The 27,270-nt window shown below is 51.6% G+C and overlaps 1 protein-coding gene across 1 annotated transcript; it reads left to right on the top strand.

Moving 5' to 3' along the window:
* Positions 1-1,732: 1,732 nt before the first annotated feature.
* Positions 1,733-26,706, top strand: LOC147084199 (uncharacterized). The gene is made up of 3 exons (XM_085979454.1): positions 1,733-1,799; positions 7,032-7,211; positions 24,716-26,706. The coding sequence occupies exon 3, from the start codon at positions 24,825-24,827 to the stop codon at positions 26,121-26,123; it is 1,299 nt and encodes a 432-aa protein (XP_085835580.1). The 5' UTR covers positions 1,733-1,799; positions 7,032-7,211; positions 24,716-24,824; the 3' UTR covers positions 26,124-26,706.
* Positions 26,707-27,270: the final 564 nt, after the last annotated feature.

The raw sequence follows: 27,270 nt of genomic DNA, 5'->3' as shown, positions 1-27,270 counted from the left end.
ATTGTCTGTGGTGATTTTAGACCCTTTAACACCGTTGTTCACTGTGGCCATGGAGAGGCCTGCTTGGCCTGCTGAGTTTCCCAGCATTGTCTGTGGTGATTTTAGACCCTTTAACACCATTGTTCACTGTGGCCATGGAGAGGCCTGCTTGGCCTGCTGAGTTTCCCAGCATTGTCTGTGGTGATTTTAGACCCTTTAACACCATTGTTCACTGTGGCCATGGAGAGGCCTGCCTGGCCTGCTGAGTTTTGCAGCATTGTCTGTGGTGATTTTAGACCCTTTAACACCATTGTTCACTGTGGCCATGGAGAGGCCTGCCTGACCGGCTGAGTTTTGCAGCATTGTCTGTGGTGATTTTAGACCCTTTAACACCATTGTTCACTGTGGCCATGGAGAGGCCTGCCTGGCCTGCTGAGTTTTGCAGCATTGTCTGTGGTGATTTTAGACCCTTTAACACCATTGATCACTGTGACCATGGAGAGGCCTGCCTGGCCTGCTGAGTTTCCCAGCATTGTCTGTGGTGATTTTAGACCCTTTAACATCATTGTTCACTGTGGCCATGGAGAGTCCTGCCTGGCCTGCTGAGTTTCCCAGCATTGTCTGTGGAGATTTTAGACCCTTTAACATCATTGTTCACTGTGACCATGGAGAGGTCTGCTTGGCCTGCTGAGTTTTGCTCCATTGTCTGTGGTGATTTTAGACCCTTTAACATCATTGTTCACTGTGACCATGGAGAGGTCTGCCTGGCCTGCTGAATTTTGCTCCATTGTCTGTGGTGATTTTAGACCCTTTAACATCATTGTTCACTGTGGCCATGGAGAGGCCTGCTTGGCCTGCTGAGTTTTGCTCCATTGTCTGTGGTGATTTTAGACCCTTTAACATCATTGTTCACTGTGACCATGGAGAGGCCTGCCTGGCCTGCTGAGTTTTGCTCCATTGTCTGTGGTGATTTTAGACCCTTTAACATCATTGTTCACTGTGACCATGGAGAGGTCTGCCTGGCCTGCTGAATTTTGCTCCATTGTCTGTGGTGATTTTAGACCCTTTAACATCATTGTTCACTGTGGCCATGGAGAGGCCTGCTTGGCCTGCTGAGTTTTGCTCCATTGTCTGTGGTGATTTTAGACCCTTTAACATCATTGTTCACTGTGACCATGGAGAGGCCTGCCTGGCCTGCTGAGTTTTGCTCCATTGTCTGTGGTGATTTTAGACCCTTTAACATCATTGTTCACTGTGGCCATGGAGAGGCCTGCCTGGCCTGCTGAGTTTCCCAGCATTGTCTGTGGTGATTTTAGACCCTTTAACATCATTGTTCACTGTGGCCATGGAGAGGCCTGCCTGGCCTGCTGAGTTTTGCTCCATTGTCTGTGGTGATTTTAGACCCTTTAACATCATTGTTCACTGTGGCCATGGAGAGACCTGCCTGGCCTGCTGAGTTTTGCTCCATTGTCTCTGGTGATTTTAGACACTTTAACATCATTGTTCACTGTGGCCCCGCCCCTCAGCAGCCGCAGGGGGCGGGGCTATGACGTCACCGCACGCGGTGGGTGAACGGCGGTTCGGGGGGCGGGGTCAGATCAGGAGCCACGTGACCCCGGAGCCGGCCTCGGCCTCTCCACACCGTGAGCGGTACTCCGAGGCGTTCCGGGCTGTGATTGGTGGAGGCAGCTGTCAATCAACCAGCCTCAGCCAATAGAAGAGCCGGACTCAGTGAGGGACTTTAATTGAGCGCTGTGAGGCCGCAGTGCGCATGCTCGGTGCTGCCAGTGCCCGGATGAGGCTCCGGTTTGTAGAAGGAGGTAAAATGGCGGCGGGGCTGCGGATGGAGAGTGGGCGGCCGGCCATGGTGCGGGGATCAGGGAATCTCCGACATTTACAGTAGCGCCCGCCTCTCCCGGGCCGGGGGAGGGAGCGTTTGGGTCGGAGGGGCCGGGGGGGGAGAAAGGGGAGTGTTTGGGTCCGGGGAGGGGAGTGTTGGGGTCGGGGGAGGAGGGAGCGTTTGGGTCGGAGGGGCCGGGGGAGGAGGGAGCGTTTGGGTCGGAGGGGCCGGGGGAGGAGGGAGCGTTGGCGTCGCAGGGGCGGGGGGGCGGTGCATTTGTGTCGAAGGGGCGGGGGGGGCGGTGCGTTTGGGGCGGGGGGGCGTGCGTTTGGGTCGAAGGGGCGGGGGGCGGTGCCTTTGGCGCATGCGGGGCTGTGCGTTTGGGGCGGGGGGGGCGGTGCGTTTGGGTCGGGGGGCGGTGCGTTTGGGTCGAAGGGGCGGGGGGCGGTGCCTTTGGCGCATGCGGGGCTGTGCGTTTGGGGCGGGGGGGGCGGTGCGTTTGGGTCGGGGGGGCGGTGCGTTTGGGTCGGGGGGCGGTGCGTTTGGGTCGGGGGGCGGTGCGTTTGGGTCGAAGGGGCGGGGGGCGTGCGTTTGGGTCGAAGGGGCGGGGGGGCGTGCGTTTGGGTCGAAGGGGCGGGGGGCGTGCGTTTGGGTCGAAGGGGCGGGGGGGCGGTGCCTTTGGCGCATGCGGGGCGGTGCGTTTGGGGCGGGGGGGGCGGTGCGTTTGGGGCGGAGGGGCGGAGGGGGCGGTGCGTTTGGGTCGGGGGGCGGTGCGTTTGGGTCGGGGGGGCGGTGCGTTTGGGTCGGGGGGCGGTGCGTTTGGGGCGGGGGGGCGGTGCGTTTGGGTCGAAGGGGCGGGGGGGCGTGCGTTTGGGTCGAAGGGGCGGGGGGGCGTGCGTTTGGGTCGAAGGGGCGGGGGGCGTGCGTTTGGGTCGAAGGGGCGGGGGGGCGGTGCGTTTGGGTCGAAGGGGCGGGGGGCGGTGCGTTTGGGTCGAAGGGGCGGGGGGCGTGCGTTTGGGTCGAAGGGGCGGGGGGGCGGTGCGTTTGGGTCGAAGGGGCGGGGGGGCGGTGCGTTTGGGTCGAAGGGGCGGGGGGGCGGTGCGTTTGGGTCGAAGGGGCGGGGGGCGGTGCGTTTGGGTCGAAGGGGCGGGGGGCGGTGCGTTTGGGTCGAAGGGGCGGGGGGGCGGTGCGTTTGGGTCGAAGGGGCGGGGGGCGGTGCGTTTGGGTCGAGGGGGCGGTGCGTTTGGGTCGAGGGGGCGGTGCGTTTGGGTCGAGGGGGCGCTGCGTTTGGGTCGAGGGGGCGGGGCGTTTGGGTCGAAGGGGCGGGGGGCGGTGCGTTTGGGTCGAGGGGGCGGTGCGTTTGGGTCGAGGGGGCGGTGCGTTTGGGTCGAGGGGGCGCTGCGTTTGGGTCGAGGGGGCGGGGCGTTTGGGTCGAAGGGGCGGGGGGGCGGTGCGTTTGGGGCGAAGGGGCGGTGCGTGAGGGGTGGGGCGGGGGGGCGGTGCGTTTGGGGCGGGGGGGGCGTTTGGGGCGAGGGGGCGGTGCGTTTGGGGCGGGGGGGCGGTGCGTGAGGGGTGGGGCGGGGGGGCGGTGCGTTTGGGGCGGGGGGGGCGTTTGGGGCGGGGGGGCGTTGCATTTGGGGCGGGGGGCGGTGCGTTTGGGTCGGGGGGGCGGGGGGAATTTGGGCCGAAGGAGGGGGGGCGGGGGGTATTTGGGTCGGAGAGGGGGCGAGTGTTTGGGGAGGACGGGGGGGGGGCGGAGAGTGTTTGGGTCGGGGGGGTGGAGTGGAAGGTTCACCTTCACCTGACGAAGGAGCAGCGCTCCGAAAGCTTGTGATTTCAAATAAAGCTGTTGGACGATAACCTGGTGTTGTGTGACTTCTTACATTTGTCCAACTCCGGCATCTCCACACCAGTGAGATCAGACAGTGTGTAACCCGGGGAGGGTGGGCCCAGTGAGATCAGACAGTGTGTAACCCGGGGAGGATGGGCCCAGTGAGATCAGACAGTGTGTAACCCGGGGAGGATGGGCCCAGTGAGATCAGACAGTGTGTAACCCGGGGAGGATGGGCCCAGTGAGATCAGACAGTGTGTAACCCGGGGAGGATGGGCCCAGTGAGATCAGACAGTGTGTAACCCGGGGAGGATGGGCTCAGTGAGATCAGACAGTGTGTAACCCGGGGAGGGTCGGCCCAGTGAGATCAGACAGTGTGTAACCCGGGGATGGGCCCAGTGAGATCAGACAGTGTGTAACCCGGGGAGGATGGGCCCAGTGAGATCAGACAGTGTGTAACCCGGGGATGGGCCCAGTGAGATCAGACAGTGTGTAACCCGGGGAGGATGGGCCCAGTGAGATCAGACAGTGTGTAACCCAGGGAGGATGGGCCCAGTGAGATCAGACAGTGTGTAACCCGGGGAGGATGGGCCCAGTGAGATCAGACAGTGTGTAACCCGGGGAGGATGGGCCCAGTGAGATCAGACAGTGTGTAACCCGGGGAGGATGGGCCCAGTGAGATCAGACAGGATGTAACCCGGGGAGGATGGGCTCAGTGAGATCAGACAGTGTGTAACCCGGGGAGGATGGGCCCAGTGTGATCAGACAGTGTGTAACCCGGGGAGGATGGGCCCAGTGAGATCAGACAGGATGTAACCCGGGGAGGATGGGCCCAGTGAGATCAGACAGTGTGTAACCCGGGGAGGATGGGCCCAGTGTGATCAGACAGTGTGTAACCCGGGGAGGATGGGCCCAGTGAGATCAGACAGTGTGTAACCCGGGGAGGATGGGCCCAGTGAGATCAGACAGTGTGTAACCCGGGGAGGATGGGCCCAGTGAGATCAGACAGTGTGTAACCCGGGGAGGATGGGCCCAGTGAGATCAGACAGTGTGTAACCCGGGGAGGATGGGCCCAGTGAGATCAGACAGTGTGTAACCCGGGGAGGATGGGCCCAGTGAGATCAGACAGTGTGTAACCCGGGGAGGATGGGCCCAGTGAGATCAGACAGTGTGTAACCCGGGGAGGATGGGCTCAGTGAGATCAGACAGTGTGTAACCCGGGGAGGATGGGCCCAGTGAGATCAGACAGTGTGTAACCCGGGGAGGATGGGCCCAGTGAGATCAGACAGGATGTAACCCGGGGAGGGTGGGCCCAGTGAGATCAGACAGTGTGTAACCCGGGGAGGATGGCCCAGTGAGATCAGACAGTGTGTAACCCGGGGAGGATGGACCAGTGAGATCAGACAGTGTGTAACCCGGGGAGGATGGGCCCAGTGAGATCAGACAGTGTGTAACCTGGGGAGGATGGGCCCAGTGAGATCAGACAGTGTGTAACCCGGGGAGGATGGGCCCAGTGTGATCAGACAGTGTGTAACCCGGGGATGGGCCCAGTGAGATCAGACAGTGTGTAACCCGGGGAGGATGGGCCCAGTGAGATCAGACAGTGTGTAACCCGGGGAGGATGGGCCCAGTGAGATCAGACAGTGTGTAACCCGGGGAGGATGGGCCCAGTGAGATCAGACAGTGTGTAACCCGGGGAGGATGGGCCCAGTGAGATCAGTCAGTGTGTAACCCGGGGAGGATGGGCCCAGTGAGATCAGACAGTGTGTAACCCGGGGAGGATGGGCCCAGTGAGATCAGACAGTGTGTAACCCGGGGAGGATGGGCCCAGTGAGATCAGACAGTGTGTAACCCGGGGATGGGCCCAGTGAGATCAGACAGTGTGTAACCCGGGGAGGATGGGCCCAGTGAGATCAGGCAGTGTGTAACCCGGGGAGGGTGGGTCCAGTGTGATCAGACAGTGTAACCTGGGGAGGATGGGCCCAGTGAGATCAGACAGTGTGTAACCCGGGGAGGATGGGTCCAGTGAGATCAGACAGTGTGTAACCCGGGGAGGATGGCCCAGTGAGATCAGACAGTGTGTAACCCGGGGAGGATGGGCCCAGTGTGATCAGACAGTGTGTAACCCGGGGATGGGCCCAGTGAGATCAGACAGTGTGTAACCCGGGGAGGATGGGCCCAGTGAGATCAGGCAGTGTGTAACCCGGGGAGGGTGGGTCCAGTGTGATCAGACAGTGTAACCTGGGGAGGATGGGCCCAGTGAGATCAGACAGTGTGTAACCCGGGGAGGATGGGCCCAGTGAGATCAGACAGTGTGTAACCCGGGGAGGATGGGCCCAGTGAGATCAGACAGTGTAACCCGGGGAGGATGGGCCCAGTGAGATCAGACAGTGTGTAACCCGGGGAGGATGGGCTCAGTGAGATCAGACAGTGTGTAACCCGGGGAGGATGGGTCCAGTGAGATCAGACAGTGTGTAACCCGGGGAGGATGGGCCCAGTGAGATCAGACAGTGTGTAACCTGGGGAGGATGGGCCCAGTGAGATCAGACAGTGTGTAACCCGGGGAGGATGGGCTCAGTGAGATCAGACAGTGTGTAACCCGGGGAGGATGGGTCCAGTGAGATCAGACAGTGTGTAACCCGGGGAGGATGGGCCCAGTGAGATCAGACAGTGTGTAACCTGGGGAGGATGGGCCCAGTGAGATCAGACAGTGTGTAACCCGGGGAGGATGGGCCCAGTGAGATCAGACAGTGTGTAACCCGGGGAGGATGGGCCCAGTGAGATCAGACAGGATGTAACCCGGGGAGGATGGTCCCAGTGAGATCAGACAGTGTGTAACCCGGGGAGGATGGGCCCAGTGAGATCAGACCATGTGTAACCCGGGGAGGATGGGCCCAGTGAGATCAGACAGTGTGTAACCCGGGGAGGATGGTCCCAGTGAGATCAGACAGTGTGTAACCCGGGGAGGATGGGCCCAGTGAGATCAGACAGTGTGTAACCCGGGGAGGATGGGCCCAGTGAGATCAGACAGTGTGTAACCCGGGGAGGATGGACCAGTGAGATCAGACAGTGTGTAACTCGGGGAGGATGGGCCCAGTGAGATCAGACAGTGTGTAACCCGGGGAGGATGGGCCCAGTGAGATCAGACAGTGTGTAACCCAGGGAGGATGGGCCCAGTGAGATCAGACAGTGTGTAACCCGGGGAGGATGGGCCCAGTGAGATCAGGCTGTGTGATTTGCTGGAAGCCCTGGCGGGCATGGCGGGGATCTGAGAAAAGGGGCAAAAATCAGACAGAAGCGCTCGGACACAAACTTTTATTTTTATTAAGCAGAAGAAATGTCTATTACATTACTTCACACTCTTCATGTTGTTATTTTCAGTCCTGCCATAATTAGATCTCCCGGTGAAAGACTGAGTGATTGAGAAAGGTTCACAGCTGAGAGTAAACGGATTGTAGACTGAGGAACGACAGCAGGTGAACCAACACAGGATTGTGAGAGCACCAACCAGAGAGAACCCTTCCGATTCAAAGAGCTTCCAGAGATCGACCAGGGAAAAAAGTAAGAGGAAGTCCCATTGACTCAGATACACACTGGTCCTGGAGATGGACTGGGGAGAAAGGTCAGAGAGTCCCATTGACTCAGATACACACTGGTTCTGGAGATGGACTGGGGAGAAAGGTCAGAGAGAGTCCCATTGACTCAGATACACACTGGTCCTGGAGATGGACTGGGGAGAAAGGTCAGAGTCCCATTGACTCAGATACACACTGGTCCTGGAGATGGACTGGGGAGAAAGGTCAGAGAGAGTCCCATTGACTCAGATACACACTGGTCCTGGAGATAGACTGGGGAGAAAGGTCAGAGAGAGTCCCATTGACTCAGATACACACTGGTCCTGGAGATGGACTGGGGAGAAAGGTCAGAGAGAGTCTCATTGACTCAGATACACACTGGTCCTGGAGATGGACTGGGGAGAAAGGTCAGAGAGTCCCATTGACTCAGATACACACTGGTCCTGGAGATAGACTGGGGAGAAAGATCAGAGAGAGTCCCATTGACTCAGATACACACTGGTCCTGGAGATGGACTGGGGAGAAAGGTCAGAGAGTCCCATTGACTCAGATACACACTGGTCCTGGAGATAGACTGGGGGGAAAGGTCAGAGAGAGTCCCAGTGACTCAGATACACACTGGTCCTGGAGATGGACTGGGGAGAAAGGTCAGAGAGAGTCCCATTGACTCAGATACACACTGGTCCTGGAGATGGACTGGGGAGAAAGGTCAGAGGGAGTCCCATTGACTCAGATACACACTGGTCCCGGAGATGGACTGGGGAGAAAGGTCAGAGAGAGTCCCATTGACTCCGATACACACTGGTCCTGGAGATGGACTGGGGAGAAAGGTCAGAGAGAGTCCCATTGACTCAGATGATGTCCCCACACTATTACTGCAGATTTGGTTTCCCCAATCTATACATAGCTTAAAATCCCCCATGATTAATATATTACCCTTGCTACATGCACCTCTAGTTCCCTGAATTATGTGGCACCTTATCAAATGCCTTTTAGAAACATAGAAGATAGGAGCAGGAGTAGTGAACCTGTGGAATTCTCTACCACAGAAGGCAGTAGAGGCCAATTCATTAAATATAGATACATAGATACATAGTAGATAGGAGCAGGAGTAGGCCATTCGGCCCCTCGAGCCTGCTCCGCCATTCAATGAGATCATGGCTGATCATCCAAATTCAGTACCCTGTCCCTGCCTTCTCCCCATATCCCTTGATCCCTTTAGCCTTAAGAAATATATCCAACTCTTTCTTGAATATACTTAATGAACTGGCCTCCACCGCCCTCTGTGGCAGAGAATTCCACAGGTTCACCACTCTCTGGGTGAAGAAATTCCTCCTCATTTCAGTCCTAAATGGTTTACCCCTTATCCTTAGACTATGACCCCTGGTTCTAGACTCCCCGGCCATCAGAAGCATCCTTCCTGCATCTAGTCTGTCCAGGCCTGACAGAATTTTATAGGTTTCGATGAGATCCCCTTTCAATCTTCTAAACTCCAGTGAGTATAATCCCAATCGACACACTCTCCTCATGCGTCATTCCTGCCATCCCATGTATCAGCCTGGTGAATCTTCGCTGCACTCCTTCCATGGCAAGAACGTCCTTCCTCAGGTAAGGTGACCAAAACTGCACACAATACTCAAGGTGCGGTCTCACCAAGGCCCTGTACAACTGCAGCAAGACATCCTTGTTCCTGTACTCGAACCCTCTCGCTACGAAGGCCAACATACCATTTGCCTTCTTAACCGCCTGCTGCACCTGCATGCTTACCTTCAGCAACTGGTGCACAAGAACACCCAGGTCTCTTTGCACTTCCCCTTCTCCCAATCTATTGCCTTTCAAATAATAATCTGCCTTCCTGTTTTTGCCACCAAAGTGGATAACCTCACATTTATCCACATTATAGTGCATTTGCCATGTTTCTGCCCAATCACCCAACCTGTCCAAATCGTACTGGAGTTTCACGACATCCTCCTCACAGCATACCCTCCCACCCAGCTTTGTGTCGTCTGCAAATTTTGAGATATTACATCCAATTCCCTCGTCCAGATCATTAATAGGTATTGTGAACAGCTGGGGTCCTAGGACCGATCCTTGCGACAGCCCACTAGTCACTGCCTGCCACTCGGAAAACGACCCGTTTATTCCAACTCTTTGCTTTCTGTCCGCCAACCAGTTCTCTATCCAAGTCAATACCTTGCCCCCAATCCCATGTGCCTTAATTTTGCACGCTAATCTCTAATGCGGGACCTTATCGAAAGCCTTCTGAAAGTCCAAATACACCACATCCACTGATTCTCCCTTATCTATTTTACCAGTTACATCCTCAAAAAATTCCAGTAGATTAGTCAAGCACGATTTACCTTTTGTAAATCCATGTTGACTTTGTCCGATCCAGTCACTGCTTGCCAAGTGCTCTGCTATTACATCTTTTATAATGGACTCTAGCATTTTCCCCACTACCGATGTCAAGCTTACCGGTCTATAATTCCCCGCCTTTTCTCTACCACCTTTTTTGAATAGTGGGGTAACATTAGCTACCTGCCAATCCATGGGTACCGTTCCAGAGTCTATCGAGTTCTGGAAGATGACCAGCAATGCATCTACTATTTCTAGGGCCACTTCCTTAAGTACCCTGGGATGTAGATTATCAGGCCCTGGGGATTTATCGGCCTTCAGTCCCATCAATTTTCCTAACACCATTTCCCTACAAATACTGATTTCTTTCAGTTCCACCCTTTCATCAGACCCTATGTTCCCTGGTGTCTCTGGGAGGTTATTTGTGTCCTCCTTTGTGAAGACAGAACCAAAATATGTATTTAGTTGGTCTGCCATTTCTTTGTTCCCCATTATAAATTCCCCCGATTCTGACTGCAAGGGACCTACGCTTGACTTCACCAATCTTTTTCTCTGTAAAAGCTTTTATAGATATGTGAAGTCAGTTTTTATGTTCCCTGCAAGCTTACACTCATATTCTATTTTCCCTTTCTGAATTAATCCCTTTGTCCTCCTTTGTTGAATCTTAAACTGCTCCCAATCCTCAGGATTATTGCTTTTTCTGGCCAATTTATATGCCCTCTCCTTGGACCTTATGCTATCCCTAATTTCCCTTGTTAGCCACGGTTGGGTCACCTTTTTTGTTTTATTTTTATGCCAAACTGGGATGAACAAATTCTGTAGTTCATCCATTCGGTCTTTGAATGTTTGCCATTGCCGATCCACCATCAACCCTTTGAGCGCCATTCCCCAATCAATCCTACCCAACTCGCTGTTCAGACCATCGTAGTTTCCTTTATTTAAATTCAGGACCCTAGTCTCCGAGTCAACTACTTCATTCTCCATCTTAATGAAGAATTCGATCATATTATGATCGCTCCGACCCAAGGGGCCTCGTACAATAAGATTGCTAATTAATCCTTTCTCGTTACATAATACCCAGTCTAAGATGGCCTGATCTCTGGTTGGTTCCTCGACATATTGGTCCAGGAAACCATCCCGTAAACACTCCAGGAATTCCTCCTCCACAGTATTGTTACTAATTTGGTTGGCCCAATCTATATGTAGATTAAAGTCACCCATGACGACTGCTGTGCCCTTATTGCACGCTTCTTTAATTTCCCTTTTAATGCCATCCCCAACCTCCGCCTTACTGTTTGGAGGTCTATAAACCACTCCCACTAACGTTTTTTTCCCCTTAGTATTCCTCAATTCTACCCATACAGATTCCACCTCATCAGAGCTAATATCCTTCATTACAATTGTGTTAATCCCTTCTTTAACCAGTAATGCTACCCCACCTCCCTTTCCTTTTTGCCTATCTTTCCTGAATATCGAATACCCCTGGTGAGTTCCCAGTCCTGGCCTTCCTTGAGCCACGTTTCCGTAATCCCAACCAAATCGTATTTGTTTACTTCTATTTGCGCAGCCAATTCATCCACCTTATTACAAATGCTCCTCGCATTAAGACACAAAGCCTTCAGGCTTGTTTTTTTAACGCTCTTAGACCTATTTGAATTATTATTTACTGTGGCCACGTTTGATTTAAACCGTTGATTTCTCTGACTGCCACTTTTGTTTTTCTCCTTCCTATCTTTTGCTTTTATCCTTGTTTCCCTTTCCTCTGTCTCCCTGCTCAGGTTCCCAAACCCCTGCCATTTTAATTTAAACCCTACCCTGCAGCACTAGCAAACACTCCCCCTAGGACATCGGTTCTGGCCCTGCCCAGGTGCAAACCGTCCGGTTTGAACTGGTCCCACCTCCCCTCGAACCAGTTCCAATGTCCCAGGAACTTGAATCCCTCCCCCTGGCACCATTCCTCTAGCCACGTATTCATCTGAAGTATCCTTCTATTTCTACTCTGACTAGCACGTGGCACTGGTAGCAATCCTGAGATTACTACCTTTTTGAGGTCCTGTGTTTTAATTTATCTTCTAACTCCCTATATTCCGCTTTTTAGGACCTCATCCCGCTTTTTACCTATATCGTTGGTGCCTATATGCACCACGACAACTGGCTGTTCACCCTCCCCTTCCAAGATGTTCTGCAGCTGCTCTGAGACATCCTTGACCCATGCACCAGGGAGGTAACACACCATCCTGGAGTCTCGTTGGCGGCCGCAGAAACGCCTATCTATTCCCCTTACAATTGAATCCCCTATTACTATAGCTCTACCCTTTTTCCTCCCATTCTGTGCAGCAGAGCCACCCCTGGTGCCAGGAAGTTGGCTGCTGCTGCCTTCCTCTGATAAGCCATCTTCCCCCCCCCCCCCCCACCAAACAGTACTCAAAGTGGTGTATCTGGTGGAGAGGGGGATGGCCACAGGGGACCCCTGCGCTACCTGCCTGCGCCTAGTACTCTGCCTGTTGGCACCCATTCCCTTTCTTCCTGTCCAACCTCTACCTGCGGTGTGTCCAACTCCGTAAATGTGCTATTCACGATGTCCTGAGCATCGTGAACGCTCCGGTATGTATCCAATCGCAGCTCCAGCGCCGCAATGCGGTCTGTCAGTAGCTGCAGCTGGATGCACTTCCTGCACATGTAGTTGTCAGGGACACAGGAAGTGTCCCTGAGTTCCCACATATCGCAGGAGGAGCAGATCACTGGGCCCGGCTGTCCTTCCATGACTTACCCTTTTAATTAATTGAATTTAAATTAAATCAATCAATCCCACTAATTACACTACAGTTAACTGGTTTACCAGCAGTCCCTGCTACACTAGAGAGACCTTAGAAACTATAAACCAGAGTTAAAGTTTAAAAAGAGAGAAATACTCACCAACCAATCACTTACCTGCTTCCTGGTGACGTCACAATTTGATTACTTTTTACCTCTCTCCCCTGCTGTTGAATTGGTCGGGCCTCGTTCGCTGAATCAGCCGCCGCGCCCCAACTGCCGCCGGTTTTTGAAACTCCTCAGCTGCTCGCTCGCAGGTCCGCTCTGGTCGGGCCTCATTCGCTGAACAGCGGGAGGCCGAGGACAGCGCGGACCTGCGAGGAGTCGGCAGCAGTGAGGAGGCCGATACATATCCGGCGAATTCCAAAAGAACAGCAAAATCAAGGAGTGACGTCACAGGACTGCAGGAAAGAATCCGAGAGCGGGAGCAGTCAAACTACAACTGCAAAACCGCTAAAGTGACATCACAACCAGGGAAGGAGCTGATTGGTAAGTAGGACCTGGTGAGTATTTCTACAGTCCAGTCATTAAAGTAAAAGTAAGGTCTCTAGTTTAGCCTAAGTAGTGTTTAAAGGGAAGTAAGGTCCCTGGTGTATTTAATATTTAAAAGGAGTAAATTAAGGGTAGGACTTGGCAGAGCAGCTCAGCAGTGTGGAGTGCTCCTCCTGTGCTATGTGGGAGGTCAGGGACACTTTTGGTGTCCAGGGCGAACATGTGTGCAGGAAGTGTCTCCAGCTGCAGCTACTCGCAATCTGCGTTTTGGAGCTGCGGCTGGAGTCACTGTGGAGCATCCGCAAAGCTGAGTTCTTCATGGATAGCTTGTCTAACGAGGTCGTCACACCGCAGGTAAAGAATGCACAGGCAGACAGGAAATGGGTGACCGCCAGACAGAGTAAAAGAACTAGGAAGGCAGTGCAGGAGTCCCCTGGGTCCATCTCTCTCTCCAACAGATTTTCCGTTTTGGATACTGCTGGGGAGATGGTTTCTGAGGGGAATGCAGCAAGAGCCAAGTCCGTGGCACTACGAGTGGCTCAGCTGCACAGGAGGGGAGCAAAAAGAGTGGGAGAGCAATAGTGATAGGGGATTCTATCGTAAGGGGAACAGATAGACATTTCTGTGGCCGCAGACGTGACTCCAGGATGGTATGTTGCCTCCCTGGTGCCAGGGTCAGGGATGTCACTGAACGGCTGTAGGGCATTCTGAAGGGGGAGGGCGAACAGTCAGAGGTCGTGGTTCACATTGGTACCAAGGTCATGGGTAGAAAGCGGGATGAGGTCCTGCAACAAGAATTTAGGGAGCTAGGTAGCAGATTAAAAAGCAGGACCTCAAAGGTTGTAATCTCTGGATTGCTCCCGGTGCCACGTGGTAGTGATTATTATAGGAATAGGAGGATGGAGCAGATGAATGCGTGGCTGAAGAGTTGGTGCAGGAGGGAGGGCTTTAGTTTCCTGGATCACTGGCTCTGCTTCTGGGGAAGGTGGGACCTGTACAAGTCTGACGGGTTGCACATGAATCGGAACGGGACCAACATCCTTGCAGGGAGGTTTGTTAGTACTGTTGGGGGGGGTTTAAACTAACTTGGCAGGGGGATGGGATACAAAGTGGAGCTACAGTAGAGGGTGATGCACAGCCAAATATAGAGGAAAAAACAGGTCAGCCTGGAAGGCAGAGCAAATATGTAACGGCACAAGGGAGTATGGCAAGGCTGGATGGCATTTATTTTAATGCAAGGAGTCTTGCGAGTAAAGCAGATGAATTCAAGGTGTTGATGAACACATGGGAGTATGATATTGTTGCTATCACAGAGACATGGTTGAGGGAGGGGCAGGACTGGCAGCTCAATATTCCAGGGTATAGAATCTTCAGGCAAGACAGGGGGGGGTATAAAAGAGGAGGGGGTGTTGCAATATTAATCAAGGAGTCAATTACTGCTGTAACGAGGGATGATATCTTAGCAGGTTCTCAATGATTTATCTCCAGAAGGTTCCTGAACACCGGCGCTAGACTGATTCGCCTGTCGTTCATTGGTTTACCACACGCTCCATTTTTAAACGAGGGGGTAACATTTGCAAATCCCCAGTCCTGTGGCACCACTCCCCTATCCAAGGAGGATTCAAAGATTGTGGCCAGAGCCTTCCTTCTCTCAGTAACCCAGGATGCATCCCATCCAGACCATGACACTTCCACTTTGAGCGCTGTCAACTGTTTCACTACATCCTCTTGGTCTATTTATATCCTGTCCAATTTCACTACCACCCCCTCCTTCACTGTAACATTGGCAGCATCCTCTTCTTTAGTGAAGGCAGATACAAAGTACTCATTCAGTACCTCAGCCATGCCCACTGCATCCACCAGAAGATTGCCCTTTTGGTCCTTAATCATCGCACCTTTCCATTGACTCTCCTTTTAGGCTTTACATGTTTAAGAAAGATTTTAATGTTCCCTATTCTATTCCCACTAATCTTTCCTCAGTTTTTCCGTGCCCCTCTTAGTTTGTTTTTGATTTCTCCTCTGTACTTTCTGTATTCAGCTTGATTCCCTACGGTGCTGCTGCTGTTGTCGTGTGTTTATTATACCAGATTCTGCGTGTGTCAAACAGCAGAAAACTCCATCTTACAAGGTCTCAAATTGGGTTATAACTTAATGCCGGCGAATAACATCAACTTAAGTTTGGAGAAATTACTGATCCGGGACTGAATCGCTTTCACATTTCCACAGTGGGGAAAGGGAAGGACGCTGACTGAGAGTTTGTTAGACACACAGCGGGACACGCGCACACGTGGAGAATTATAATTGTAAAACAGCAGTCCGATCAAACCAGTTATGTATTTAAGAGGTTTCCAGATATTGTAAGACCCCTAAAGATATTGCGTCACCAATCTGCTTAAAGTGACACCACTGTTAATGTTAGTGGAGCAGTGGTGAATGTCCTCGCCTCCGACAGTGCTCATTAGTCAAGTGCTGACACCATGAGCCATGTCCTCGGCTTTATTACAGGAGGAATAGCGAATAACAGCAAGGAAGTGATGTTCAACTGTTAGAACAGACTGGTTAGGCCTCAGCTGGAGTCTGGTTTTCAATTCTGGGCACCACACTTTTAGGGAGGATATCAAGGCCTTGGAGACGGTGCAGAAGAGATTTGAGAGAATTGTACTAAGGATCGGGGACTTCAGTTATGGGGAGAGACTGGTTTGTTCTCTTTAGAGCAGAGTTGGTTAAACGAAGATTTTATAGAGCTGTTGAAACTCCAGATTGGTTTTGATGAGTAAATAAGGAGGAACTGTTTCCATTGGCAGAAGGGTCAGTAACCAGACGACGCAGATTTAAAGTGAGTGGAAAAAGAGCCACAGGCGAGGTGAGGAAACATTGTGTTACACAGCGAGTTAGTGAGATCTGGAATGCATTGTCCGAAAGGGTGGTGAGGTAACATTGTGTTACACAGTGAGTTAGTGTGATCTGGAATGCATTGTCCGAAAGGGTGGTGAGGTAACATTGTGTTACACAGCGAGTTAGTGAGATCTGGAATGCATTGTCCGAAAGGGTGGTGAGGTAACATTGTGTTACACAGCGAGTTAGTGTGATCTGGAATGCATTGTCCGAAAGGGTGGTGAGGTAACATTGTGTTACACAGTGAGTTAGTGTGATCTGGAATGCATTGTCCGAAAGGGTGGTGAGGTAACATTGTGTTACACAGTGAGTTAGTGTGATCTGGAATGCATTGCCCGAAAGGGTGGTGAGGTAACATTGTGTTACACAGCGAGTTAGTGAGATCTGGAATGCATTGTCCGAAAGGGTGGTGAGGTAACATTGTGTTACACAGCGAGTTAGTGTGATCTGGAATGCATTGCCCGAAAGGGTGGTGAGGTAACATTGTGTTACACAGCGAGTTAGTGAGATCTGGAATGCATTGTCCGAAAGGGTGGTGAGGTAACATTGTGTTACACAGCGAGTTAGTGAGATCTGGAATGCATTGTCCGAAAGGGTGGAGGAAGCAGATTCTGTTGTAACATTGAAAAGGGAATTGGATAAATACTTGAAGGGAAAACATTTACAGGGCTATGGGGAAAGAGAGGGACAGTGGTAATAATGGGATCGCTCTTCCAAAGAGTCAGCACCAGTGTGATGGGCTGAATGACCTCCTGTGCTGTATCATATTATGGGTCTGTGATGCAGCCTCGCCCAGTCAATGGAGGTGCCTGATGGGCTGAATGACCTCCTGTGCTGTATCATATTATGGGTCTATGATGCAGCCTCGCCTAGTCAATGGAGGTGCCTGATGGGCTGAATGACCTTCTGTGCTGTATCATATGGGTCTATGATGCAGCCTCGCCCAGTCAATGGAGGTGCCTGATGGGCTGAATGACCTTCTGTGCTGTATCATATGGGTCTATGATGTAGCCTCGCCCAGTCAGTGGAGGTGCCTGATGGGCTGAATGACCTCCTGTGCTGTATCATATTATGGGTCTATGATGTAGCCTCGCCCAGTCAATGGAGGTGCCTGATGGGCTGAATGACCTCCTGTGCTGTATCATATTATGGGTCTATGATGTAGCCTCGCCCAGTCAATGGAGGTGCCTGATGGGCTGAATGACCTCCTGTGCTGTATCATATTATGGGTCTATGATGCAGCCTCACCCAGTCAATGGAGGTGCCTGATGAGGCGATCTCGGCACCGAGATTTCAATCCACCAGCAAATCCCAAGAAGCAGATATTGAAACAATCCAATCTGCCTCCGGCGCTACAGTAATCGGTTACTATGCACCAAAAGCAGCATCATCGGTTCAATATTGGCCAACAATATAGGTGTGGATAGAAAGACAAAAGTTAACCCATTGCTGGAGATTTGCGATCTGCGATCAGGGAGCTTGGACAGGAAGCACATGAGGATCAGTTTTATGGGATGGACAATGGAGGCCATGACATGGAAAAGGATGCCAGATGAGACTATATCGAATGCTGTGGGAAGGTGAATGATGGACAAGGAAGGGTTACACACCATGGTCACAGTCACAGAGATTGTAGTTTGTGACAGTCCAGGGCAGATTAGATTTACATCGAAACTGCAGCAGAGAAACAGTCCATTCGGCTCAAGTGGTCTATGCTGTGTTTATACTCCACGGGAGCCTCCTCCCACTCTCATAGAGTCATAGAGTAATACAGCACGGATAGAGGCCCTTCGGCCCATCGTGTCCATGCCGGCCATCAAGCCCTGTCTAATCTAATCCCATATTCCAGCATTTGGCCCGTAGCCTTGTATGCTATGGCATTTCAAATGCTCATCCAAATGCTTCTTAAATGTTGTGAGGGTTTCTGCCTCCACAACCCTTTCAGGCAGTGAGTTCCAGACTCCAACCACCCTCTGGGTGAAAAAGTTCTTTCTCAAATCCCCTCTAAACCTCCCGCCCTTTACCTTGAATCTATGCCCCCTAGTTATTGACCCCTCTACTAAGGGGAAAAGCTCCTCAGCATCCATCCTATCTATGCCCCTCACAATTTTGTACACCTCAATCATGTCCCCCCTCAGCCTCCTCTGCTCCAAGGAAAACAAACCCAATCTGCCCAGTCTCTCATTGCATCTTGACACCATGTCCACATAGACGTTCGAGGGCGTTGGACTCGCGACACCAATATTAAATAACATTCAGAACGCCGGAGAACCCACCCTCCTGGAGTGGATTGAGCGAGTTTGTCGCACTCCCCTACTTCTGAAAGAAATGAGCTCATTCACGTTGGACCTAAAAAGGATCGATCAGAGAATGTTCTAAATGGTTAGAAGTTAGGAACTGTGGATGGGCAGAGAGAACGAGGGGTCCACGTAACCTTAACCGCAGAGCGAGGCCGTTCAGGGGTGATGTTAGAAGTTAGGAACTGTGGATGGACAGAGAACGAGGGGTCCACGTAACCTTAACCGCAGAGCGAGGCCGTTCAGGGGTGATGTTAGAAGTTAGGAACTGTGGATGGGCAGAGAGAACGAGGGGTCCACGTAACCTTAACCGCAGAGCGAGGCCGTTCAGGGGTGATGTTGGAAGTTAGGAACTGTGGATGGGCAGAGAGAACGAGGGGTCCACGTAACCTTAACCGCAGAGCGAGGCCGTTCAGGGGTGATGTTAGGAACTGTGGATGGGCAGAGAGAACGAGGGGTCCACGTAACCTTAACCGCAGAGCGAGGCCGTTCAGGGGTGATGTTAGGAACTGTGGATGGGCAGAGAGAACGAGGGGTCCACGTAACCTTCACCCCTGAACGGCCTCGCTCTGTGGTTATGTTAGAAGTTAGGAACTGTGGATGGGCAGAGAGAACGAGGGGTCCACGTAACCTTAACCACAGAGCGAGGCCGTTCAGGGGTGATGTTAGAAGTTAGGAACTGTGGCTGGGCAGAGAGAACGAGGGGTCCACATAACCTTAACCGCAGAGCGAGGCCGTTCAGGGGTGATGTTAGAAGTTAGGAACTGTGGATGGGCAGAGAGAACGAGGGGTCCACGTAACCTTAACCACAGAGCGAGGCCGTTCAGGGGTGATGTTAGAAGTTAGGAACTGTGGATGAGCAGAGAGAACTAGGGGTCCACGTAACCTTAACCACAGAGCGAGGCCGTTCAGGGGTGATGTTACAAAGCATTTCTTCAGACACAGTGTAGTGGAAATCTAGAACACTCGCCCTCAAGAAGCTGTTGAGGTTCGGTCAATTGAAAATGACAAACTGCCATTGATAGATTTGTGTTAGGCAATGGTATTTAGGGTTATGGAACCAAGGCGGGGAGATGGAGTTAAGATACAGCTCAGTCATGATCGAATTGAATGGAGGAACAAGCTGGGAGTGAATGAGTGGCCTACTCCTGTTCCGATGTTCCTGTGCCTCTATTTATAAAGCCAATGCTCCCATATATGCTTCTAAAAGCCTTCTCGTCCTGTTCTGCCACTGTCAAAGATTTCTGTGTCTATACCCCCAAGTTTTACTGTTCCTGCAACCCCTTTAAATTGTACCAGTTGGTTTAAATTGCATCGCCTCATTCTTCCTTCCAAAATGCAGCATTTCACACTTCTCTGCATTAAATTTCACCGGCCATGTGTCTGCCCATTTCACCAGTGTCTCTATTTCCTCCTGAAGTCTTCTGCTATCCTCCTCACGGTTTACGACTTTTCCGAGATTCGTGTCATCGACAAACTTTTAAACTATGCCCTGTATACCTAAGTCCATGTCACTGAAATAAATCCAAAAGAGCAGTGGTCCTAATCCCGCCCCCTGGGGACACTGTAAACTTCCCTCCAGTGTGAACAATATCGGTTCACAACTACTGTCTGTTTTCTGTCCCTTCACCAATTTAGTATCCACGCTGCCACTGCTCCTTTAATATCATTGGCTCCAATTTTGTTCACCAGTCTATTATGAGGTACTTTATCAAAGGCCTTCTGAAAGTCCAGAAACAGAACATCAACTGCACTACCTTCATCAACCCTCTCCTATTTCATCCATTGGCTCATTCAAGTCAGCCAGGTTAGATTTGCCTTGAAATAAAATCCATTTTGTCTGTCGCTAATAAACCCATGTTCTTCCAAGTGACGGTTAATTGTGTTTCGGAAATAACACCGATGTTAAGCTGAGTCGCCTGTAGTTATTTGGTTCATCGCACTCTCCTTTTTTGAACAGGGAAGTAACGTTTGCAGCCCTCCCGTCCTCTGGCACCTTTCCCATATCCAAGGATTGGAAGATTGTGGCAGAGTGGGTGACATTTCTACTTTGAGCCCTGCCAACCAATTTAGTACATCGTCCTAATCGATTTATATCCTGTCCAATTTCTCTAACACCTCCTCCTTTACTGTACGATTGGCAGCATCCTCTCCTTTAGTGAATACGGAGCCAAAGTGTTAATTTAGTACCTCAGCCATGTCCTCTGCTTCCACAAGATTGCCTTTTTGGTCAGTAACCGGCCCCACCTTTCCTTGGACTATTCTTTCACGCTTTATATGTTTATAAAAGGCATTAGTGTTCCCTATTATGTTACCACTAATCATTTCTCACACATTCTCCTTGCCCCTCTGTTGCTTTTGTGTGTTTATTACACTAGTGGCAGCGTTAGTGAAACAGCAAAGTACTGAATTTTACAAAGACTCAAACTGGTACTGAATTAACAATCGCTTTTACATTTCCACAGTGGGGAAAGGAAAGGCCGCTGATTGATAGTTATAATGCACGGGCACACACACAAATGGAGAATTATGATTGTAAAACAGCAGTCAAATCCACCAGTTGTCTATTCATGGTATTTTCTGAGATCCCAGAGGTTGGGTGATTGGGCAGAAGCGTGGCAGATGCAATATAACGTGGATAAATGCGAGGTTGTCCACTTTGGTGTCAAAAACAGAAAGGCAGACTGTTATCTGAATGGCAATAGATTGGGAGAAGGGGAAGTGCAACGAGACCTGGGTGTCCTTGTGCACCAGTCGCTGAAGGTAAGCATGCAGGTGTAGCAGGCGGTGAAGAAGGCAAATGGTATGTTGGCCTTCATAGCAAAAGGGTTTGAGTACAGGAGCAAGGATGTCCTGCTGCAGTTGTACAGGGCCTTGGTGAGACCACACCTTGAGTACTGTGTGCAGTTTTGGTCGCCTTATCTGAGGAAGGATGTTCTTGCCATGGAAGGAGTTCAGCGAAGATTCACAAGGCTGATCCCTGGGATGGCAGGAATGACGTATGAGGAGAGATTGGGTCGATTGGGCTTATACTCGCTGGAGTTTAGAAGGATGAGCGGGGATCTCATCGAAACTTATAAAATTCTGACAGGTCTGGACAAATTAGATGCAGGTAGAATGTTCCTGATGGTCGGAGAGTCCAGAACCAGGGGTCATAGTCTAAGGATAAGGGGTAAGCCATTTAGGACAGAGATGAGGAAGAATTTCTTCACCCAGAGAGTGGTGAACCTGTGGAATTCTCTACCACAGAAGGCGGTTGAGGCCAAGTCTTTAAATATATTCAAGAAGGAGTTAGATATATTTCTTAGAGCTAAAGGGATCAAGGGATATGGGGAGAAGGCAGGGACAGGGTACTGAATTTGGATGATCAGCCATGATCTCATTGAATGGCGGAGCAGGCTCGAGGGGCCGAATGGCCTACTCCTGCTCCTATCTTCTATGTTTCTATGTAAACGGAGCAAGCTTGGGGTTTGATGTGGTAGAAGGCGAACGAGATGAGAACGGAAATAATCTAGAGTAAGACAAGGCCCAAAAATTAAACAGTCTGGAACAGAACATCAATTCGTCTTCTCTTATCATGGAGAAATCAAATATTTGACACACTGTGTTTGAAACAAAGCTTATTTATTCACTGAAATAACAACAGAAAATGCTGGAAATACTCAGCAGGCCAGGCAGGATCCGTGGAGAGAGAAACAGAGTTAACGTTTCAGGTCCGGGACCCTTCATCAGAACTGGAAAAAGCTGGAGATGTAACAGATATTACTAAGGTAAGAGGCAGGAAAGTTATCCTGGGTGGATCTGAAACAGGAAGGGTGGAAGTTCAGTTGGAATCCACGTGGAATAAGTTGGAACCGGAGACAGTTGCTGAGGAAAGAGATGTGGCTGTGAAACCGAGTCTTGGAAAATGTTGCAAATGGGGATGGCAAAATCATACAGCATGAAAAATGGGAGTAAGGGTTAAAGTCTGAAATTGTTGAACTCAATGTTGAGTCCAGAAGGCTGTAACGTGCCTAATTGAAAGATGAGGTGCTGTTCCTCGAGCTTTATTTATTCACTATTTAAACAGAATATTAATCTCCAGCGCAGATACAGGAGTTATTAAGATCAGCAGAAACAAACCATGACTACTAGAATGAACATGGTTCAGTCCTCAATCTGATCACAGTAAATCATGTTCCATTCACTAATCTGGTCTTTTACCCAGCATTCCCCGTGGTGGTCCACGTGCCGCACCCAGACTACAAGAGCCCGGCGCGGGAGGGGCCGGTATATTGAGCATGCGCAGTGCGTTACTGGAGATGGAGGGGGGCTGAAGCTGGGAGCGCGATGGTGCAGCGGGTAAAAATTGCGACGGAGGGAGTAATGGACCGGTCGGTGGGTGGGGAGGCTTCATAAACAACTCGTGCAGGAGGCAAGCCCCCATAATAAGCTGAAGATCCCGTGTTTGCAGTTGCGGGGATTTCTTCCCCTTACAGGCCCAGGTTAACGGCAGCCATCTTTGTAAAGGAGAGCGGAAAGTTTCAGTGCGACGTCACCCTATGCCTGAAACAAAGAGCCTTGTGTCCAATGCGGGGAATGAAGGCCCACAGCCTCCCCTGGCCCTGAACAAGGGACTGGAGAAACTCGCTGCCCTGCGGATCAGACAATCAGCCGGCGCTGGTCCCGCCCCTCGGGCTCTCCGATTGGTTGGAGGGCCCACAGCCCGCTCGCTCCTCCAGCCCTGCCCACTGGGTGCCGCTAGTCCCGCCCCTCGGGCTCCCCGATTGGAGGACCCTCTGCCGGCTCGCTCCTCCAGCCCCACCCCGCTCGCTCCCTGTGGTGATTATTCTGTTTTATAAGAAGCATTGTAATTGGTTGCCTGTTTCCAGCCTTGAGATATATGCTGTAAACTCATTGGTAGTTGATGTCATGTGATTTGTGGTGGCCATCTTAAATTCAGTTCTCTACAGCCTTGGTTGGGACTGGGTGTGAAGATGTGCTGCTGGTGTTTTAAGGTTAATAAAGCCTAGATTTAGAAAGGCAAATCTACTCATTATTTCACTCCCTATTGGTCGGAAGCTGCCGTCAATCAGGCCGTGGGCCCGGGTGACGTGTCCCCGAGGAGATCACGTGCACCGTCCAAGTGCCGCCGCTCGGTCCGGGGCCTCGCGGACTCTGAGGTTTTTCTATTTCTCTCGATTCTCTCCCGATCCACCCCGCGCCATTCTCCACCCAATCGGAGTGGAGAAAACACACTTCGCGTCACCGATCGCGACTCTGGAACCGACACCAAGGCCTTTCCCTGGAATGGCCCCGCGCCGACTCCGTCCGGCAGTATCCGAGTGTGCAGGCGCAGCTCCGAGTGGGGGAGGAGGGTTGGTCTCCTCTGGGCATGCGCGGCCATTACCCTTTGTGACCGGGAGGGGTCACTGTGCCGGACTCGGCCCAAACCGCCGCTCCGAGTGCGCATGCGCGGGCTCTCGTCTGTCAATCAACCAACCGCCAGAAGAGGTCGCTGGTGAGACCAGTGAAGAAAGAAAGACTTGCATTTATATAGCGCCTTTCACCACCGGACGTCCCAAAGTACTTTACAGCCAATGAAGTACTTTTGAAGTGTACTCACTGTTGTAATGTAGGAAATGCAGCAGTCAGTTAGTGCACAGCAAGCTCCAACAAACAGCACTGTGATAATGACCAGATAATTATCATTTTTTTATGTTGATTGAAGGATAAACATTGGCTCGGACGCTGGGGATAATTCCCCTGCTCTTTCCCACATTACAACAGTGACTACTTCATTGTAGCACTTCATTGGCTGTAAAGCACTTTAGGATATCTGGTGGCACTATCTAAATGCAAGTCTTTCTTTCCTGAAATAATGCCATGGGATCTTTTACATCCACCTGAGAGAGCAAACAGGGCCTCAATTTAACATCTCATCCGAAAGACCGCACCTCCGACAGTGCCGCACTCCCTCAGCACTGCACTGGAGTGTCAGCCTGGATTTTTGTGCTCCAGTCTGGAGTGAGACTATGAACCCACAACTTTCTGACTCCGAGGTGAGAGTGCTGCCCACTGAGCCACTGGCTGACACTAAAGAGCAAGCAGTTCTGATGAATGGTCATCGACCTGAAATGTTAACTCTCTGTTTCTCACTCCACAGATGCTGCCTGACCTGCTGAGTATTTCCAGCATTTTCTGTTTTTATTAAAGAAACGAGGGAGTGATTGCTGATGGGAAGAATGTTGGGTCGTCCTCCGCATGCGCACCTCCCTGGCGGCTGAGGCAAAACACTGACTCGCCCCCACCTGAGCCGCTCACGCGCACCAGATGTTGTGGCTCCGCATGCACGCCCGATGTTCCAACCGCGGGGTTTTGTGTGCTGAGCATGCGTGTTGTGGGCCGATCGGGGCGGGCGATTGTAGAGCAGGAGGGAGAGCGTGGGGGCCATGAGCACATGCGTGGGACTCGGTCAACAGAGCACTTTCTGCAGAGCCGGGGCCTTGTGGGTATTACAGCCGCCATTATTGCTGATCTTTTCAACCAACTTGTGCAGCAGCTGGGGCCTGAAAATCGGCTTCACTGCCCCTAGGTTCGGAAAGGGGAAAATTAAACAACAGTTTGCCTCTGATCCTTTTCTGATCTCAATTTACAGGGTTATAGAAGTGGAGCAGTTATAGGCGGGAAGCTCAGACCAAACATCACGTCAAGATCTGACAGAGTCGCTGGATTCATCAGGACCTGAATATCATCGGCCTTTGCACATGGAAGGAGAGAGCAGGGATCGCAACGCAGACAAACCGCACACGTGTTCAGTGTGTGGAGTCGGATTCAGCCGATCGCTTGACCTGGTGAGAGACGTGCACCGTCACACCAGGGAGAAACCGGGTAAAGGTGGGGACGGCAGGAAGGGCTTCAGTTCCCCGTCTGCATTGGAAGTTCAACAGGGCAGTCACACCAGGGACAGTCTGTTCACCTGGTCTGTGTGTGGAAAGGGATTTGTTTGTTCATCCCACCTGCAAACACACCAGCGAGTTCACACTGATGAGAGACCATTTCAGTGTCCTAACTGTGGGAAGAGCTTTAAAAGCCCCGGGGAACTAAAGCAACACCAACTTATTCACACGGACGAGAGACCCTTTAAATGTTCTGACTGTGGGAAGAGCTTTTCAAGCCCCCAGGAGCTGAAGGGACACTGGCTCCTACACACTGGGGAGAGGCCGTTCACCTCCGTGTGTGGGAAGGGATTCACTAATTCATCCCATCTGCTGGTACATCAGCGAGTTCACACTGGGGAGACGCTGTTCACCTGCTCCGTGTGTGGGAAGGGATTCACTTGGCCCTCCGGCCTGCTGGTACACCAGCGAGTTCACACTGACAAGAGACCCTTTAAATGTTCTGATTGTGGGATGAGCTTTAAAAGCTCCGGGGATTTGAAGAGACACCAACACCTACACACTGGGGAGAGGCCGTTCACCTGCTCCGTGTGTGGGAAGGGATTCACTCAGTCATCCAACCTGCTGGTACATCAGCGAGTTCACACTGGGGAAACGCCGTTCACCTGCTCTGTGTGTGGGAAGGGATTCAATCAGTCAATTAGCCTGCTGGCACATCAGCGAGTTCACACTGGGGAGACGCCGTTCACCTGCTCCGTGTGTGGGAAGGGATTCACTAATTCATCCAACCTGCTGGTACATGAGCGAGTTCACACTGACGAGAGGCCCTTTAAATGTTCTGACTGTGGGAAGAGTTTTAAAAGCTCCGGGGTCCTCAAGCTACACCAACACCTACACACTGGGGAGAGGCCGTTCACCTGCTCCGTGTGTGGGAAGGGATTCACTAATTCATCCCACCTGCTGGTACATCAGCGAGTTCACACGGGGGAGAGGCCGTTCACCTGCTGCGTGTGTGGGAAGGGATTCGCTCGGCCCTCCAGCCTGCTGGCACACCAGCGAGTTCACACTGACAAGAGACCCTTTAAATGTTCTGACTGTGGGAAGAGCTTTAAAAGCTCCGGGGAGTTGAAGAGACACCAGCGACTTCACACTGATCATAGAATCTAACAGCACAGAAGGTGGTGATTCGGCTCATCGTGTCTTTGAAAGAGCTGTCCAATTTAGTCCCACACCCCAGCTTTATCCCCAGAACTCTGCAAACTAGTCCTCTTCAAGGACTCGTCCAATTACTGTTTGAAAGTTCCAGTGGAACCTGATTCCAGCATCCTTTCAGAGTGCGTTCCAGATCTGAACAACCCTCTGTATGAAAACAATTCTCCTCATTTCCCCTCTAGTTCTTTTAGCAACTATTTTAAATCTGTGACCTTTGGTTACCGACCCACTTGCCAAAGTGAACAGTTTCTCTCTACTTGCTCGATCAAATCCCCTCATCATTTTGAACACCTCTATTAGGTCTCCTCTTAACCTTCTCTGCTCTAAGGGGAACAATCCCAGCTTTGCCAGTCTCTCCACATAACTGAAGTCCCTCATCGCTGGTACCATCCTGGTCGACCTCCTCTGCACCCTCTCCAAGGCCTTGACATCCTTCCTAAAGTGTGGTGCCCAGAACTGTACACAAGACTCCAGCTGAGGCCAAAACCCTGCAGCTGTACAAAACCCGGGTTAGACCACACCTGGAGCACTGTGAGCAGTTCTGGGCACCACACCTTAGGAAGGATATATTGGCCTTGGAGGGAGTGCAGCGTAGGTTTACCAGAATGATACCTGGACTTCAAGGGTTAAGTTACGAGGAGGGATTACACAAATTAGGGTTGTATTCCCTGGAATTTAGAAAGTTAAGGGGTGATCTGATCGAAGTTTTCAGGATATTAAGGGGAACAGATAGGGTAGATAGAGAGAAACTATTTCCGCTGGTTGGGGATTCTAGGCCTGGGGGCAGAGTCTAAAAATTAGAGCCAGACCTTTCAGGAGTGAAATTTGGAAACATTTCTACACACAAAGGGTGGTAGAAGTTTGGAACTCTCTTCCGCAAACAGCAATTGATGCTCGATCAATTGTTAATTTTAAACCTGAGATTGATAGGTTTTTGTTAACCAAAGGTATTAAGGGATATGGGCCAAAGGCGGGTGTATGGAGTTAGGTCGCAGATCAGCCATGATCTCATTGAATGGCGGAACAGGCTCGAGGGGCTGAATGGCCTCCTCCTGTCCTATGTTCCTAACTAGTGATTTGTAAAGGTTTCGTGTAACTTCCT

The sequence above is a fragment of the Somniosus microcephalus genome, unplaced genomic scaffold (assembly GCF_052327205.1).
Source record: "Somniosus microcephalus isolate GS21.2 unplaced genomic scaffold, FLI_Smic_1.0 unresolved_chr9, whole genome shotgun sequence".
Lineage (NCBI taxonomy): Eukaryota > Metazoa > Chordata > Chondrichthyes > Squaliformes > Somniosidae > Somniosus > Somniosus microcephalus.
The sequence above is the reverse complement of the archived record's forward strand: the minus strand, read 5'-3'. Positions and strand labels throughout refer to the sequence as shown.